General features: G+C 41.7%; 1 protein-coding gene across 1 annotated transcript in view; it reads right to left on the bottom strand.

The window, feature by feature from the left end:
- Positions 1-3,572: 3,572 nt before the first annotated feature.
- ALG14 (ALG14 UDP-N-acetylglucosaminyltransferase subunit) overlaps positions 3,573-17,634 on the bottom strand; it is a 118,916-nt gene continuing 104,854 nt past the window's right edge. The window contains exon 4 of the mRNA XM_040232261.1: positions 3,573-3,746. Coding sequence (XP_040088195.1) covers positions 3,588-3,746 — 159 coding nt within the window. The 3' untranslated portion in view covers positions 3,573-3,587. The remainder of the gene's footprint in view (positions 3,747-17,634) is intronic.

Below are 17,634 nucleotides of genomic sequence, written 5' to 3'. Positions count from 1 at the left end.
TGCCACCATAACAGAATCACTTTGCTGAACACCTGAAACGAATACAAAATTGTAAATCAACTATACTTCGATAAAAATAAAACACCTTCGAGCCAAAAATAAATAACTAAATAAGGACCAAAGCGGGGGGCGGGGCGGGGAACCAACCCCATCCAGCTAGAGTGCCTGGCAGATGACAGAGAAAACTGATGGATTACTGGGCCACGAATGTTTAGGTTGTTTTTACCGCCCCCCGCCCCCAATGTGAACAAAACATATCTGCAACATAGACAATAACACTTTAAAAAGTTCTTCTATAATTTGTTCATTCTTTTCGTTTTTTCGGCTGTGCCACATGGCCTGTGAGATCTTAGTTCCCCAACCAGGGACTGAACCTATGCCTCCTGCGCTGGGAGCGTGGAGTCCTAACCACTGAACTGCCAGGGAAGCCCCTGTTGATTCTTTCTGGACAGCATTTATCGAGTCCCTACTACGTGCTAGCACCTGTCAGGAAAACGAAGGTGAATAAAGCATAATTCCACGTAAGAGTGTCTGTGGTGAGTTTTGCAATCACCCTATGCAGGGGTGAGGCGGGGCTTTAGATGGCGCTAGTGGTAAAGAACCTGCCGGCTCACGAAGCAGACGGTAAGAGAGAGACTGGGCTCGATCCTTGGGTGGGGAGGATACCCTGCTACTGTCCATAGGGTCGCCCAGAGTCTGACATGACTGAAGCGACTTTGCACACACATCTAGGTCTGAATCTCACTTCTGCTGTCTATCAGCTGAGGGGCTTTGGGCAAGTTTCCTAACCTCTCCGAGTTCAGTTTCCTCCCATAGAAAAGAGGAATAGTGGCCGTTCTCCTCCGGGGTTGCCCTGAAGAGTGAATGTGCTAAGGTGTGCAGGGTACCAGCCCAGCGCCGGACACATTGTACACTCGGCAGCTACTGGGGAGGCTTCAGGCGCAGACCCTTATACCCTGTGAGGGAGGTGAGACACATTAGACAAAACAAATGGTGCTTTCCCTACGGGATCCCCCAGTGTGGGCCAGAGAAAACCACTGGATAATTTATGACCAGGAGGGCTCCACTGCGGAAATGCAATCACTGTGGGTACTGGGCAGATCAACGGGAGGACGAAGGCCTCTGACATCTTATTCACCAGCTGGTGCCTCTGAAGGTCTGCTTCCTCTAATCTAGTTAAGCTGGGTGCATGCGTGCTAAGTTACTTTAGTCGTGTCTGACTCTTTGCGACCCTATGCACTGTAGCCCTCTAGGCTCCTCTGTCCATGGGATTCTCCAGGCAAGAATACTGGAGTGGGTTGCCATGCAACCGGGGATTGAACCCAAGTCTCCTGTGGCTCCCACAATGCAGTTGGATTCTTTACCACTGAACTATGGGGAAAGCCCCGCTAGTAAGTTGCAGGTTGGCCTAAATGATGCCAAAGTTTCTTTCAGTTATCAATTCTCTTTTAATCAACCTTTTAGTCTATCCTTCCTGGAAGCCACAAAAGAAAGGAACCATAATTGAATTGCTCCACAAATAGGGTAAGGTCTTTTATCTTTTGAGTTCCATCGATAGGCTAAGCATTAAAACTGGCAATCACAGGCCAGAGTCAGATGATATATGAGAACGCTGGAGCTGTAGCACATCAAACAAAATCCTTCAGGTACAGAATTTTTTATTTTGGACTTAAATTATGCAAGTAACAGATAATTACCCAATCAGAGAGAAAAGTCAAATGCACAGAAAACTCTACTCCTAAAAAGTGAATGTCCTTTACTTCCTTAATGTTAACTCCTCCACAGTATAACTTTAAATAAACAGATCTTAATGAAGTCTATTTTAGAAATCGGTTTCTGGCCTAAGAACCAGAATGACAAAGTTCACACTTAGCCCTTTGTTGTGTTCTTGTTATCAGTTATTCAGTGATAGGTAGGATTATCTTTTTAGCTTTCACCTAGTACCTTATTTGAGTTTCAGGTATGCAATTATGTTTTTATTGCACATTCTTCAATGGCATAGGACGCTATGTCAGGTTACTTTTTCTCACTTTAGTTCACTGGATGAAATACAGTGGAAAGCAGGCCTAGGAGTTAGAACACAGGAGTTTTAGAGCTTGTGCGACTGGCCAGCTCTGTGTTTTACATGTTTTACATGTCTTTGGTCTTATGTCCTCATCTGTTTAAAAAAAGTTGAAGATATCCACTTATAAATCTTCAGTTTCTAAATTTCATGTTTTTACATATCAGTTATTAACTTCTTTGTATGGTACTCACAGAAGAAGACAAATAAAATATCCAGTTGAAATGATTTTTTTCCTTTGCTGATTGCAAGCAGAATTAGCATATTTGTGCTTTGGCAAACTGTTACTCTTATGGTCTTTTGTTTAAACCCCAAAATGGTTTATTTTATATCTCAAACTTATATTCAAATGATTATATCTGATTTATTTTGCATGCCAGCCTAACCACTAAGCATATGTCATCACATCACTTAATTTATAACAGAACATAAATTTGCTGTGTCGGCTCCTTTAGTTAAAATAGAATCCGGTAATTTACAGTCATCCACAAAAGAATTCACAGTGACTACTAAATAACAATAACAATAGCCAAGAGACTGGGGTAGAAATTTAAAAATCAAAGGCAGATTTCTGGGAAAAAATTATTTTCTTTAAAAAAATTTCCATTACTTTCCCCCCCCCATCTTCTTTTTTTTGCATCTTGCTGCCTTCAGAGAAGGCTTTATACACACACATACACACACACACACACACACACACACTCATACACACCATTCATTTTTGGAGGAGTGGGATGATTGAATATATACAGAAGGAAAGGAGATAGGTTGTTTGTTTTACCATTAAATTTCAAGCCTCAAGTTGAAGAAAAGAGTTAAAAATAAATAAAAGATTTTGAAAGCCTCAAAATCTTATGTATAAGTTTTGTTGCCTTCTTTGGGGAGTAAGGGAAGACTTACAGAAAATCTAAAGAAAGTTATGTCCCCTCTTTCCAAAGAATGCATAGCTAAATTTCAAAATGTGCAAATATTTCCATGGACCCTGTTTTAAGGATCCCTGGCTTAGTTACTGAAGAAAAAATATTGAAAAATATTGGATGTATGATTAGCAGATAATAGATAATGGTGGTAAACCAAATCCTTAGTTTTCCAAAAGATTCAATGTATAATTTGTTTATGGTATAGACCAATTCCCATTTATTATCAAGTGAAAACTTAAAAAAATAACATTTACAGGTTTGGTTAGACAAAGCTGGGGTTTAGACCATTGTATCCCTCTCTGTAAAAGGAAAGGAAAAAGTAAGGAAATCCTTCCATTGTGTAACTAACTTGTTTTTTTCTCATAACTTGAAGATGCCTTTTAACACATGTTGCCTTAAATCTATACATTCAGTATCCTATGGAAGCCAAGACTTTAATCGTGTGGACATCCACCTCCAAGGTGTTGTCGGACAATAGAAGCAGCAAAAAATCCATAAAAACCTTGACACTGAATGGAAATTGTCTTGATTAATGTCATATTAGAACCTTCACAAAAATCCCTGATGCTTGTGAGAATTCAGTGCCTTCTGTTGCTCACACCAGATCATTCTAGTCCTTGTGAATAAGAAGAAGGTGCTGGCAGCCCACCAACGCACATGTTGCCACTTACTCCATTGTTTTTAGGATGGAAATAAAAACCTGTCTTGTTTCTTTGTGAATTCCTCCAGGGGTTCTCAGAGAAAGGCAGTCTTCTATGAAGACTCTTTAAAAAAATTGCAACATATGGGAAATTGTAGTAATAATTTGAAACATTGACTATACCAAAGCTTTTGACTGTGTGGATCACAATAAACTGTGGAAAATTCTTCAAGAGATGGGAATACCAGACCACCTGACCTGTCTCTTGAGAAATCTGTATGCAGGTCAGGAAGCAATAGTTAGAACTGGACATGGAACAACAGACTGGTTCCAAATAGGAAAAGGAGTACGTCAAGGCTGTATATTGTAACCCTGCTTATTTAACTTATATGCAGAGTACATCATGAGAAACGCTGGGCTGGAAGAAGCACAAGCTGGAATTAAGATTGCTGGGAGAAATATCAATAACTTCAGATATGCAGATGACACCACCCTTATGGCATAAAGCAAAGAAGAACTAAAGAGCCTCTTAGTGAAAGTGAAAAAGGAAAGTGAAAAAGTAGGCTTAAAGCTCAACATGCAGAAAACTAAGATCATGGCATCTGGTCCCATCACTTCATGGGAAATAGATGGGGAAACAGTGGAAACAGTAGCAGATTTTATTTTGGGGGGCTCCAAAATCACTGCAGATGGTGAGTGCAGCCATGAAATTAAAAGACGCTTACTCCTTGGAAGGAAAGTTATGACCAACCTAGATAGCATATTGAAAAGCAGGGACATTACTTTGCCAACAAAGATCTGTGTAGTCAAAGTATGGTTTTTCCAGTGGTCATGTATGGGTGTGAGAGTTGGACTATAAAGAAAACTGAGCGCCAATTGATGCTTTTAAACTGTGGTGTTGGAGAAGACTCTTGAGAGTCCCTTGGACTGCAAGGAGATCCAACCAGTCTATCCTAAAGGAGATCAGTCCTGGGTGTTCATTGGAAGGACTGATGTTGAAGCTGAAACTCCAATACTTTGGCCACCTCATGCGAAGAGCTGACTCATTTGAAAAGACCCTGATGCTGGTAAAGACTGAAGGCAGGAGGAGAAGGGGACGACAGAGGATGAGATGGTTGGAGGGCATCACTGACTCAATGGACATGGCTTTGGGTGTACTCAGGTAGTTGGTGATGGACAGGGAGGCCTGGCGTGCTGCGGTTCATGGGATCGCAGAGTCAGATGCGACTGAGCGACTGAACTGAACTAAAAGAGAAAACCAAAGAGAAAGATAAGAGACTCCACTATAGGGGCCTGAAATGGCTTTATTAAGCCCATCACTTGGAAGCATGTTGAGAAGCAGAAAAGTTACTTCTACAGCCAGCATCCTGAATAAACTTTTTCCAGCTAAAAAGGGGCTTAGAGAGGTGACTAAGTCATGAGGCTGGAGCCTCTGTGAGTAGGAGAAGTGCCCTTTAAAGGACACCCCAGAGACCTCTTTTGCCCTTTCGGATACCTGAGCTTATATCCGGAACACGGCTGCCTGTGAACCAGGAAATAGCTCACATCAGATGCCATATCTGCAAGGCATCTTGGTCCTGAACTTCTGAACCTCCTGAAATGTGAGGAATAAGTGTATGTTGTTTATAAGCCACCCAGTCTACAGTATTTTTTTCATAGTTGCTCAAATGGACTAGGACAGAAAACATGGCAAAAATGGAAGAGGAAAGTAGATTTTAATGCACATTAATATTCCCAACAAAACCACACTTTGAGTAAGAGAAGATGAGATGGGATGAGATGGTGCAGTGAGCACAGAGGCAAAAAGCACAGCATCTCTTGTCAGGCTCGTCTGGGTCTGAATCCTCAAGCTGCTGCCCAGTGGCTGTTTGGCTTCAGGTGAGTCACCAAATGTCCCTTGGTTTCTCTATCAAGGAAAGTGGAATAATAGTACCTATAGCTCATGGTTGTGAGGGTTCAATGGTCAGGTAATTAGTGTTGGGGCACTGTGAGTACCTAATACATTCTTGTTATAATTACCAGTGTCTCTGAAGGAGACACTGCTATGAACTTAATTTCATTGAATCATAGAGTTCTTTTTAAAACTTGAGTTGGAAGTCCTTTGAGAGCATGAAGTACTAATTTCTCATTTTATATGTTAACAGTTAAAAAAAAGCATTATTACTGAATAATTAAATACTCTCTATTCCCCTATAGCTCCCTTTGGCTGGATGCAAATTTAAGAAGCTATGACCAGGTTAGATTACTCCATCTAATAAAGGGATAGAATGTAAAGTCTGCTGCTGTCTCCTCCAGCAGCAAGAACAGTCCTAGGAAGTAGTAGGTATGCAATAAATATTTGTTGAATGAATGAGAATAGACTGGGATAGGGAGAAATCTTGAAGAGCGTGGCCTGAGAAAGGAATGGGCAGAGTTGTGTTTGTATTTTAAAGGGAAAAGGAAACATAAAAAGAGAATTTGCGCAGCTGGTAGAGAAAGAGGGAACTGGAGGAAAAAAGTGTTCAAAGGAAACTGTAAAGATGTTTTGCTAGTGATGTGTGATGCAACCTTCCTCCCCCTTATCGCCAGGGGAAATCACTCCTGCCATTCAAAGCCTTTGGAATCATATTGTGAGTGTTTTGGCAGGTGACAATGTAGCCTCTGATGGCCAAGACAGTCCCTGGGCCTAGGAAATCCCATTACATTTGTGCTGTGAAAAAGGGACCCATAGAGGTCAAAAGATTTGCCCACAGACCTAACTAATGACAAGACCTGAACTCAGATCTCCTGATTCCTGCCTTCCATGAACTGGCCATGAAAAGACTGTGAACAGGCCCTCCCATGAACTGGTGTGAGGCTCTCTTCGTCTGCTACCATTCTGCTGCCATACTTATTCTATTTTACGGTGAAGAAATTAGAATGTGGTCAGTACAACCTGTTTCTGGCTCTGCCCATACACGGGGCCTGTGTTCACAGACGCTGCACTGTGACTGAGTGCCAAAGATTTGAGACCTGGCATGACCATGTACCATTTTGTGGAGGCTTGGAAAAGGCACAACCTCTCTGAGCTTTATTAAATCAGAGCCAAGACTATTTACCTCTCACTGTCCTTGCAGGGATCAAGTGAGATGCTGTGAAAGTTGTACATAAAACAGTAAGTATTAGACACATGTTTATTGTGGGTTTTTCTTTGGCCATGCTGCTCAGTTTGCAGGATATTAGTTCCCCAACCAGGGATTGAACCCGAGCCCTTGGCAGTGAAATCTTGGAGTCCGAACCACTGGACTGCCAGGGGATTCCCTAGACACATGCTTACTAAGTAATTATTTCTATTATAATTTGTTACACTACTGGTATGATATTTCTTAGAAGAAATTATGTTTCCCTTTTTTCTACTACCTGAACTAATGATTCACAGGAGTTCCGTCATTTTTAAAAAATCTTATTTTCTTTTATTATGTAATACATAGTCAATATAGAGTTTTAAAAATTATAGAATGAACTTCATACATAATTCCTTAATTCAGAGATAGCCATTTTAAAACTCTTATCTGTTTCTATCTCTTTTTAAATTTTATATTTATTTGCATAGATTTTCAAATTGTGCTCACAATATATATTTATTTGCATCATTTAAAAAATTACTTAATAAAGAATTTCAAGCATTTTTCTATGCCATTAAATATTCTTCAAGAAAAAGATGTTTAATGACTGCACAAATAGTCCATTATCTGGACATAATTTACTAATTTTTACATTTTTCCAATTTAGATTGCTTCTGGGGACTTCCCTGTGGTCTGGTGGTTAAGACTCCATGCTTCCACTCCAGGAGTCATGGTTTCAATCCCTGCTTGGGGAACTAACATCCCACATGCCATGTGGTATGGCTAAAAAATTAAATTAAAAAAAAACAGTGTTTCCAACTTTCTTGTATTATAAATGCTACATTAATAAATCCATTTATGTATTATCTCAATCTAAGCTTACCATTCTCTCTATATTTCAGTTTCCTCATCTGTGAAGATATAATAAAGATCAAATGAGTGAAGGTATAAAAAATGAAGAATTATGCTTGGCACATAATAAACACTCAATACTGTTAGTTACTATTATTAATACCAACCTTATATATTTGTGCTTAATATCCAAGACACTACTAAATAGAGCACTTGGCATTAAACACATCAAATTATGCCTTCTAAAAATACCATAGGAATATTTTTATAGCTTTGTTTGGAAATTTGTTTTTCAAATTACCTATAATTCTCTGGATGTTCCATGATGAATAGTCATTGAAAGTATGTTTGGTTAGATTTTATTTCTGTGCCTTAGGATGTCCTTGGAGGGAAGGTGGGGGTCTTAACGTATTAGAAGTAATTTCCTGGTTTTAGAGTTGAAAGGAAATCAACAAAGACCTGCTTATTTGATTGGCCAAACACTTGTTTAACAGGGTTAAAATCTAGTTAAGGTACCTTCTTGATGTCCCGTGGTTGGTCTAGCAGCTGTGGGTCAGGAGTTCAGAACAAAAAGTGAAATCCTAGGATTAACTGTCATACTCTTGTATCAAATATTTTTCTGTTGAATCAGCTTCCCATGGTAATTTTTTTTCTCGATGAGGCTTGGCTTACCACCGCTGTCTGCCACATTCTCACTTGGCACCAATAATGTAGTTGGGGGTAGAAAAGCAACTCATCTGGTGGAACACAGCTTTTTGGGATCTTCCCTGTGTCTCAAGAGGGTCCTAGGGATCTGCAGGGTCTGCAGGTTTTGCTGGATGGCAGCACAAAAAGGAAGAGCATGGAATCAGGAGGACAACAGTTGGAACCCTGGCTCCACTGCTAAGCAGCTGTGTGACCTCAGGCAAGTGACTCAAGCTTTTCGTGTCTCAGTTTCATCCTCTGTAAAATCAAGATGGTAACAATAATACTAATGTCCTTATTCCCACCCCTAACATTGACAGAAACCTAGCCAAGAGCTTAAACACCCACCCTTGCCATTGTCCTTCACTCTTTCCTTTTCAAAGCTTTTTTTTTGCCACCCGGTGCGGAATGTGGGATCTTAGTTTCTTGACCGAGGATTGAACCTGTGCTTCCCGCCTTGGAAGTGCTTCTTAACCCCTGGTTACGGTAGTCCCTGTGCTCTTTCTACCTGGTTCCACTGAAGAGTTTATTGTGTCCTGCCCCAGCCTGCAGGGCCTAACCTTCCCCACTCTTCCCCACTGGAAGCCACCCTGGGAGGGCATATCTCTGGAAGAGAACCCTGCAACTCCTAGGAGCAGCCCTGGGCCACCGAGGCAGGGAATTCTGGGGTCCTTCGCTGCCAGAGTTGGTTCAGAAAGGGAGAGTGAGCTCAGGTGATCACACCCTTCTGGCCTCACACACAGAGGGAGGTGGCAAGTGGAGGGGTCTCCAAAGTGTGAGGCCTCCGTTGCCCGGGTCTGAGGAGAAAGTGAGTCACTGCGTGTGCTGTGCTTAGCACAGGAGCTAGCATGTTGCTAGCATGTAAGAAATCATGGAAGACGCTGTTACCACTCTTGCGGTGGCAGTGCTGTAGTTAGAAGGGATCTCAAGGATGGTCTTGCCCAAATCCTGTGTGTTATGTGAGGAAACACAGACATACTACAGTTAACTGTGATTACACTCACGCACAGTGGTGGAGCCAGAGCCTGACTCGGGGCTCTCACCACGCAGCTGCCTCTGCTCGGCTCCATGATGCAATCCCTCAGCAGCACGAAGGCCTGAGGGGCTGCACCAATTTTCACGTGCCCAGTCCAAGAGGCGACTTGTGCTGTCACTGTCTTCTGGATGGGGGCAGGGGTTGTGGCCTTGGAGAAAGGCGACACCGTTAGGGGCAGTCAGTGCCGGGAGCCTCCTGGGAAGGTCTTGTCAGGTTGAGGTGGGAACACTTCAAATATTTACTCAACTACGAGAGGGCACAGCCCTTACACGGATGAAGAAGAAGGTGACATTCCGTCCTCGAGAGCAGTATAGTGAAAGGCCTAGGACATTAAGCCAGAAAAACTGATTCTGCCTCAGGAAACAGATTTGTAGGCTGAATTTCTTTTCATGAGTGAAATATGAAATAAAGGTAACCTATAAATTTCCTTCCTTGTTCTGATTTTAAAACCTAGCTTGTTTCATTTTACCTATAATCAATACCTTTTCTTTTTTAGCAGTCGAAGATTTCCTACAAGATTTGTATTTTTAAAACTTTTAATTATGTAAGTGCCCAAATATATATGAGAGTAAAGGGAATAAAATGATGAGGGTTGGGTATAATGATGCCCCGTCTACCCACTGTCCCCTTCCCATATTCAGTGATCATATACGGCTAAGCCTGTTTCATCTGTAAACCTGAGTTCTTTCCCCACCCTGGCAACAAATCTTGAATCAAATCTTAGCCCTTTTTCTTAAACAAATTAAAAAAAATTATTTTATTTATTTTTTAAAATTTAAATTCATTTATTTATTTTAATTGGAGGCTAATTACTTTACAATATTGTATTGGTTTTGCCATACATCAGCATGAATCCTCCACGGGTGTACACCTGTTCCCCATCCTGAAACCCCCGCCCACCTCCCTCCCTCTGGGTCATCCCAGTGCACCAGCCCCAAGCATCCTGTATCCTGCATTGAACCTGGACTGGAGATTCATTTCACATATGATATTATACATGTTTCAAAGCCATTCTCCCAAATCATCCCACTCTCTCCCTCTCCCACAGAGTCTAAAAGACTGTTCTATACATCTGTGTCTCTTTTGCTATCTCGCATACAGGGTTATCGTTACCATCTTTCTAAATTCCATATATATGCATTAGTATACTGTACAGGTGTTTTTCTTTCTGGCTTACTTCACTCTGTATAATAGGCTCCAGTTTCATCCACCTCATTAGAACTGATTCAAATGTATTCTTTTTAAAGGCTGAGTAATACTCCATTGTGTATATGTACCACAGCTTTCTTATCCATTCATCTGCTGATGGGCATCTAGGTTGCTTCCATGTCCTGGCTATTATAAACAGTGCTGCGATGAACAAATTTTATTTTATAATGGAGCATAATTGATTAACAATGCTGTATTAGTTTCAGGCATACAGCAAAGTGATTCAGTGATATACGTATCTATTCTTTTTCAAATTCTTTTCCCATGTAGATCATCACAGAATATTGAGCAGAGTTCCCTGTGCTATACAGTAGATCCTTGCTGTTCATCTATTTTAAAAAGGGCACTGTGTGCATGTCAATCCTAGACTCCCAATCTATCTCTCCTTGCTGCCCTCCCCCACCCCCACCCCCGGCCCTCCATCTTCCCTGCTGTTAACTATAAATTTGTTTCCTAAGTCTTTGAGTCTGTTTCTGTTTTGTAAATAAGTTCATTTGTAAGCAACGTCATATGATATTTGTCTTTGTCTGACTTACTTCACTCAGTATGGTAATCTCTGGGTCCCTAGTCGTATCTGACTCTTTGCGACCCCACAGACTGCAGCAGGCCAGGTCTCCCTGTCCATCACCAACTCCCGGACTTTATTCAAACTCATGTCCATTGAATCAGTGATGCCATCCAACCATCTCATCCTCTGTCATCCCCTTCTCTTCCTGCCTTCAATTTTCCCAGCATCAGGGTCTTTTCAAATGAGTCAGCTTTGCATCAGGTCCCCAAAGTACTGGAGTTTCAGTTTCAACATCAGTCCTTCCAATGAACACCCAGGACTGATCTCCTTATAGTCTAAGGGACTCTCAAGAGTCTTCTCCAACATCACAGTTCAAAAGCATCAATTCTTCGGCCCTCAGCTTTCTTTATAGTCCAACTCTTACGTCCATACATGACTACTGGAAAAACCATAGCCTTGACTAGACGGACCTTTGTTGGCAAAGTAATATCTCTGCTTTTTAATATGCTGTCTAGGTTGATCATAACTTTCCTTCCAAGGAGCAAGCATCTTTTAATTTCATGGCTGCAGTCACCATTTGCATTGATTTTGGAGCCCCCCAAAATAAAGTCTGTCACTGTTTCCATTGTTTCCCCATCTACTTGCCATGAAGTGATGGGACCAGATGCCATGATCTTAGTTTTCTGAATGTTGAGCTTTAGGCCAACTTTTTCAATCTCCTCTTTCACTTATATCAAGAGGCTCTTTAGATCTTGTTTTCTGCCATAAGGGTGGTGTCATCTGCATATCTGAGGTTACTGATATTTCTCCCAGCAATCTTGATTCCAGCTTGTGCTTCCTCCAGTCCAGTATTTCTCATGAGGTACTCTGCATAGAAGTTAAATAAGCAGGGTGACAATATACAGCCTTGACAGACTCCTTTTCCTATTTGGAACCAGTCTGTTGTTCCATGTCCAGTTCTAACTGTTGCTTCCTGACCTGCATACAGATTTCTCAAGAGGTAGGTCAGGTGGTCTGGTATTCCTATCTCTTGAAGAATTTTCCACAGTTTCTTGTGATCCACACAGTCAAAGGCTTTGGCATAGTCAATAAAGCAGAAATAGATGTTTTTTTGGAACTCTCTCACTTTTTCGATGATCCAACGGATTTTGGCAATTTGATCTCTGGTTGCTCTGTCTTTTCTAGATCCAGCTTGAACATCTGGAAGTTCATGGTTCACGTACTGTTGAAGCCTGGCTTGGAGAATTTTGAGCATTACTTTGCTAGCATGTGAGATGAGTGCAATTGTATGGTAGTTTGAGCATTCTTTGGCATTGCCTTTCTTTGGGATTGGAATGAAAACTGACCTTTTCAGTCCTTTTGGCCACTGCTGAGTTTTCCAAATTTGCTGGCATATCGAATGCAGCACTTTCACAGCGTCATCTTTTAGGATTTGAAATAGCTCAACTGGAATTCCATCACCTCCACTAGCTTTGTTCGTAGTGATGCTTTCTAAGGGCCACTTGACTCCGCATTCCAGGATGTCTGGCTCTAGGTGAGTGATCACACCATCATGATTATCTGGGTCATGAAGGTCTTTTTAGTATAGTTCTTCTGTGTATTCTTGCCACCTCTTCTTAGTATCTTCTGCTTCTGTTAGGTCCCTACCATTTCTGTCCTTTATTGAGCCCATCTTTGTATGAAATGTTCCCTTGGTATCTCTAATTTTCTTGAAGAGATCTCTAGTCTTTCCCATTCTATTGTTTTCCTCTATTTCTTTGCACTGATCACTGAGGAAGGCTTTCTTATCTCTCCTGGCTGTTCTTTGGAACTCTGCATTGAAATAGGTGTATCTTCCCTTTTCTCCTTTGCCTTTCACCTCTCTTTACACAGCCATTTGTAAGGCCTCCTCAGACAACACTTTGCCTTTTTGCCTTTCTTTTTCTTGGGGATGGGTCCACCCAGGAAGCAGCAAACGGCATTATTTTGCTCTTTGGAATGGCTGTCAAGTCTCAGATCTTTTACCATATCAGCCATAAACTTTTCTGTAAGTTTTTCTAAAACTTTTCAGCTTTTCTATAAGATTTTCATGAATTTTAGCTCTCTCTCCATCTTTAGACTTAGCTTCTTCAGCTGGGGAATCAACGGACCAAAGTTTGGGCCATTTTAGAGGGCTTGCTTGGTCACAGGTCCATAGAACTCAGAGGAAATCAGCTTGAAAATGGAGCCTCTATAATTTGGCTGCCAGGCTGGAACTGAACAAGGAAACATTTTGGATATTTTTTATTCCCTGCTGAATTTCTGCCAACTCTGTATATGGTATTTCCATGAAAGTCTTGTTTTCTTTCTGTTTTCTTTGAGGAATGAAACTTCTTTTCCCTTTTTCTGAGAGAGGAGAAGACTATCATTCCAGACTCCCTGCCTCCTGCCACTGTTGCCTTTTCTGTTTGATTTCTGCACAAGTCTCAGTTTGCAAATTCTGGGGTTTGGCAGTTCACAGGAAAACCCAGCAATGGGAAGGGTGGGCCTATTCGATGTCACTGAAAGATTCCTGAAATTCAAGCACTGGCACTTGAACAAAAACTTTGTAAAGTTCTCTTTATAATCATTGAATTTTAAATAATTATCCCAAAAAGACTGAGGGAAGAAAAAGGAGGCCAAGCTCACATTTCCCTGCCAGAAACATCATCCTTATTTTCAGTTGAATGGCTTGGCTATTAATTAAGGCTTCGTGCTCTGCAGCTATCTCTTTGTCTACATTCTTGCCACTAATCGTCATACATGTGACACATGACTTCTGTTTAAATACTAAAGTTTATTAGAGTGGAAAAAAAAAAACCCATCAGTTACACAGGAAAGGAAAAGAGATTAGGAATCAAGTCCAAGCATTTGCTTATTCATCTGCATATGGTTAAAAGATTTAAAAGAATTCACTGGTTTCTGTTTCACTGCTACATGCAGGCCAAGGAGCAAGGGGAAGAGGAAAAAAAAAAAAAGCTTTTTCCTATTCATGGTGTAGAAATACATTTTCTTCCTTTTGCCTTGGAGGGAGAAATCGTTTCCTCTCCTAATATTAAGCCAAAGTAACCAAACTTCGGAGGGATTGGCTCCTTCTGAAGAGTTATTGTTCTAATTACCCACTGCTTTGAAGTGAACTCCTCCAAAACTTAGTGGCAGAAAACAGCAACCATTTAATTCTGCCCATGGACGCTCTGGGTCAGAAACTCAACGGGAGCAGAGGCAGACCTTTTCTCTGTTCCGTGGTATTGGAGCCTCAAGCTGGGAGGGCTAAAAAGGCTGGGAGTGACTCAGATGGTGGGGCTGGACTCATCTGGAGGCTTCTCCCATCACCTGCCCACCATCTGTATGGAGATGACCCCAAGCCTGTGCTTAGCTGACCGTGAACCGCAACACCTACAACCTGGCCTCTCCGAGAGCCTTTGGCTTCTCGTGGCCTGGGGCTGCCTTCTGAGAGGGCATGCCCCCGGGGAGTGTCTGAGTTAAAATGTATCACTTCCCACTCTCACTGCATTCTGGTGGCCATGTTTAGATCCGGGGAAGAGTAGCCAGACTGCATTCCCGCCTGGGGAAGTGGCCAGGTCATACTGCAGAGCACGTGGCTGGCCAACTTTGGAAAATACAATTCACCTCAGCCATCTGGGGTGAGACCCTTCAGGGAGGAGGTGGGGGCGGGACTGAGTGTGCACTGAGGCCATCTTCTCCTGCCAGGCCCCCCTACTGGCTCTTTTCCTCCTGTTCTTACTCAGCTCTTCCCCAGTAGCCGTGCTTTGTCCCCAGCACCTTCAGTCTTGGTTCAGTCTGGCTGTGGGCAGAGATGGAATCACAGTAAACAAAAACGCTCCCTGTAGCTGCTTCCTGGCTGCTGTGCTTAGTTTTCTGTTTTGTCTTTCTTCATCTGTATACACACCCACAAATATCCACAGACAGATTCTGTGACTATTGATAGTGTTTTTCATTGAGAAATAATTCATATGCCATAAGGTACATCCATTTAAAGCATACAACTCAGTGGGTTTAGTATGTTCAGAGTTGTACAAACCATTACCACCATCTAATTACCACTCAAAACAAAAGAAATCCCATATCTACTTAAAGTTACCCTCACTGCCTCCTTCCACAGCCCTTTGGACTTCCCAGGTTGCAGTAGTGGTAAAGAACCCACAGCCAATGCAGGAGAGATGTAAGGGACATGGGTTCAAACCCTGCGTGGGGAAGATTCTCTGAAGGAGGGTATGGCAACCCACTCCAGTATTCTTGCCTGGAGAATCCCATGGACAGAGGAGCCTGGGGAGCTACAGTCCATAAGGGTGGCAAAGAGTTGGATATGACTGAAGCAACTTAGCACAGCATAGCCCCTTGGAAACAATGAATCTACTTATTCTCAATGGATTTGCCTATTCTGCACAGTTCATATACACAGAATCATACAAGATGTGGGGTTTTAGGATTGGCTTGCTTCCCTTAGCATGTCCTCAAGGCTCACTCATCCATGCTGCAGCATGTTATGAATTAGTACTTCATCTCTTTTGTGACTGAATGATATTTCATTGTACAGATACACCACTTTTGCTAATCCATCCATTTGTTGGTGGATGTCTGAGTTGTTTTCACCTTTTGACTATTGTGAATAATGCTGGTATGAATGTTTGTGTACAGGTTTTTGTGCTTTTCAATTCTCTGGGGTATATACCTCAGAGTGGAATTGCTGGATCATACAGTAACTTTAATTCTTTGAGAAACTGCCAAACTGTGTTCCACAGCTGCTGAACCATTCTCCATTCCCACCAGCAATGTGAGGGTTCAGTTCCTCCACATTCTTGGCAACACTTGTTATTTTCTGCTTTGTTTGATAAAGGCCATCCTAGAGGGCAGGAAGTGGTTGCTGCACTTAGTTTAAGGACTACCTACCTCCAGGACATGACATACCAAGGGAGCCACCTTGGTTGCCTGGAGACATCAGGTTGCATAGGGCTTGCTATGTGTTAGGCTCTGTGTTAAAGGCATTACATGTATCTTCTAGTTTAATGCTCACAGCTCTAAAGGTAGGTACCATTATTATGCCTATTTGACAAGTAAACAAAGTGAGGCACAGAACAACTTGCTAGAAAAGGGATGAGGTTTGGAAGACATGAATTTCTCATATTTACAAAAAAAAAGATAGAGAACTTTGATGCTAATGCAGGAGTTTGGTGGCCTAAGTAAAAGTTAAAAACAATTTTTTTTTTTTAAAAAACAAAACAAAATCTCCAGGCAGATTATAACTGGCAGAATTCTAATATGGCATAGAATCCTACCCCATGATGCCCACACCCTGTATGATCCCTTGTCTTGAAGCAGGAGTTGTTGCTGTTTAGTCACTAAGTTGTGTCTGACTCTTTTGCGACCTCATGGACTGTAGCCCGCCAGATTCCCTTGTCCATGGGATTTTCCAAGCAAGAATCCTGGAGTGGGTTGCCATTTCCTTCTCCAGAGGATCTTCCCAACCTAGAGACTGAACCCTCATCTCCTGCATTGGCAGACACATTCTTTTCCACTGGGTCATCAGGGAAGCCCCCAGGTAGGCGTGGGACGTGTGAATATCATGGGCTATTAATCTCCTGATGACATTATTAATATGGCAAAAGGGATTTCTTGGATATTATTATGGTCCCTAATCAGTTGACCCTGAGTTAATTAAAAGGGAGATTACCCTAGGTGTGTCTGACCCAGTCATGTGAGTGCTTAAAAGAGACAAGCAGCAGTAGAGACTCTCCTGCTAGCTTGTAAGAAACAGATCACCATCGGGGACTTCCCTGGCAGTCCGTTGGTTAAGATTCCAATCCCTGGTTGAGGAACTAAGATCCCATATGCCACACAGCAAACCGCCCACCTACCCCCCTCAAAAAAAGAAACAGGTCACCATGAGTCCTACAATGCATGGGTTTCTAAGCAAGAGCTGTGAGATAATAAGTATTATTCTAAGCCTGTAACTTTGCAGCATTTTTATTACACAGCAATAGAAAACTAGCAGACAGCACAGGCTGACAGAAGGCTGCTGGAGGAGGTGAACTCATTGGCTCACCATTATAAAGATCAGCTTGAAAACGAGAACATGATGTCAAAACTATTGTCATAAGACATACTGAAATGTTATTTGCCTTTTCCCTCCACATTCTTTCATTATTTTATAGTTTTGTAAATGCTACAATGACGTGTGATGAAATCATCGCTCTGATGGATAATGGAAAGTATATATATTTGTATATTCTTATGTTTAAAAAAATTCTGGTTTAATTTCTAATGTGGTAAATATTGACAAATATAGCCCATATACACATAAGTTCATTGGGATCTTTCAACAATTTTTAATGAGGTCTTGAGACCAAAAAGCTTGAGAAGTACTGATCCAGATGAAATGGAACTAGTAGGTCTAGACAAAGTCTAAAATTTATGTACTTACCTCATGGCTACATTCTGTCCTGAGCTGTGGTAGGTATGACCAAGAATGAAGCAAGGACACAATAGTAGGAGGTATAGTCCCTCAGGTAAGACAAAGATAAAGAAATAATTAGCAAAAGCATCGGTGTCTTCCCCTCACAGGTGTTTATAAGCACAAGGTGTTGCAATCTGGTGGTGTGTAATCAGCTTTAACGTGTGTGTG

The sequence above is a fragment of the Oryx dammah genome, unplaced genomic scaffold (assembly GCF_014754425.2).
Source record: "Oryx dammah isolate SB20612 unplaced genomic scaffold, SCBI_Odam_1.1 HiC_scaffold_28, whole genome shotgun sequence".
NCBI classification, from domain to species: Eukaryota; Metazoa; Chordata; class Mammalia; order Artiodactyla; family Bovidae; genus Oryx; species Oryx dammah.
The sequence above is the reverse complement of the archived record's forward strand: the minus strand, read 5'-3'. Positions and strand labels throughout refer to the sequence as shown.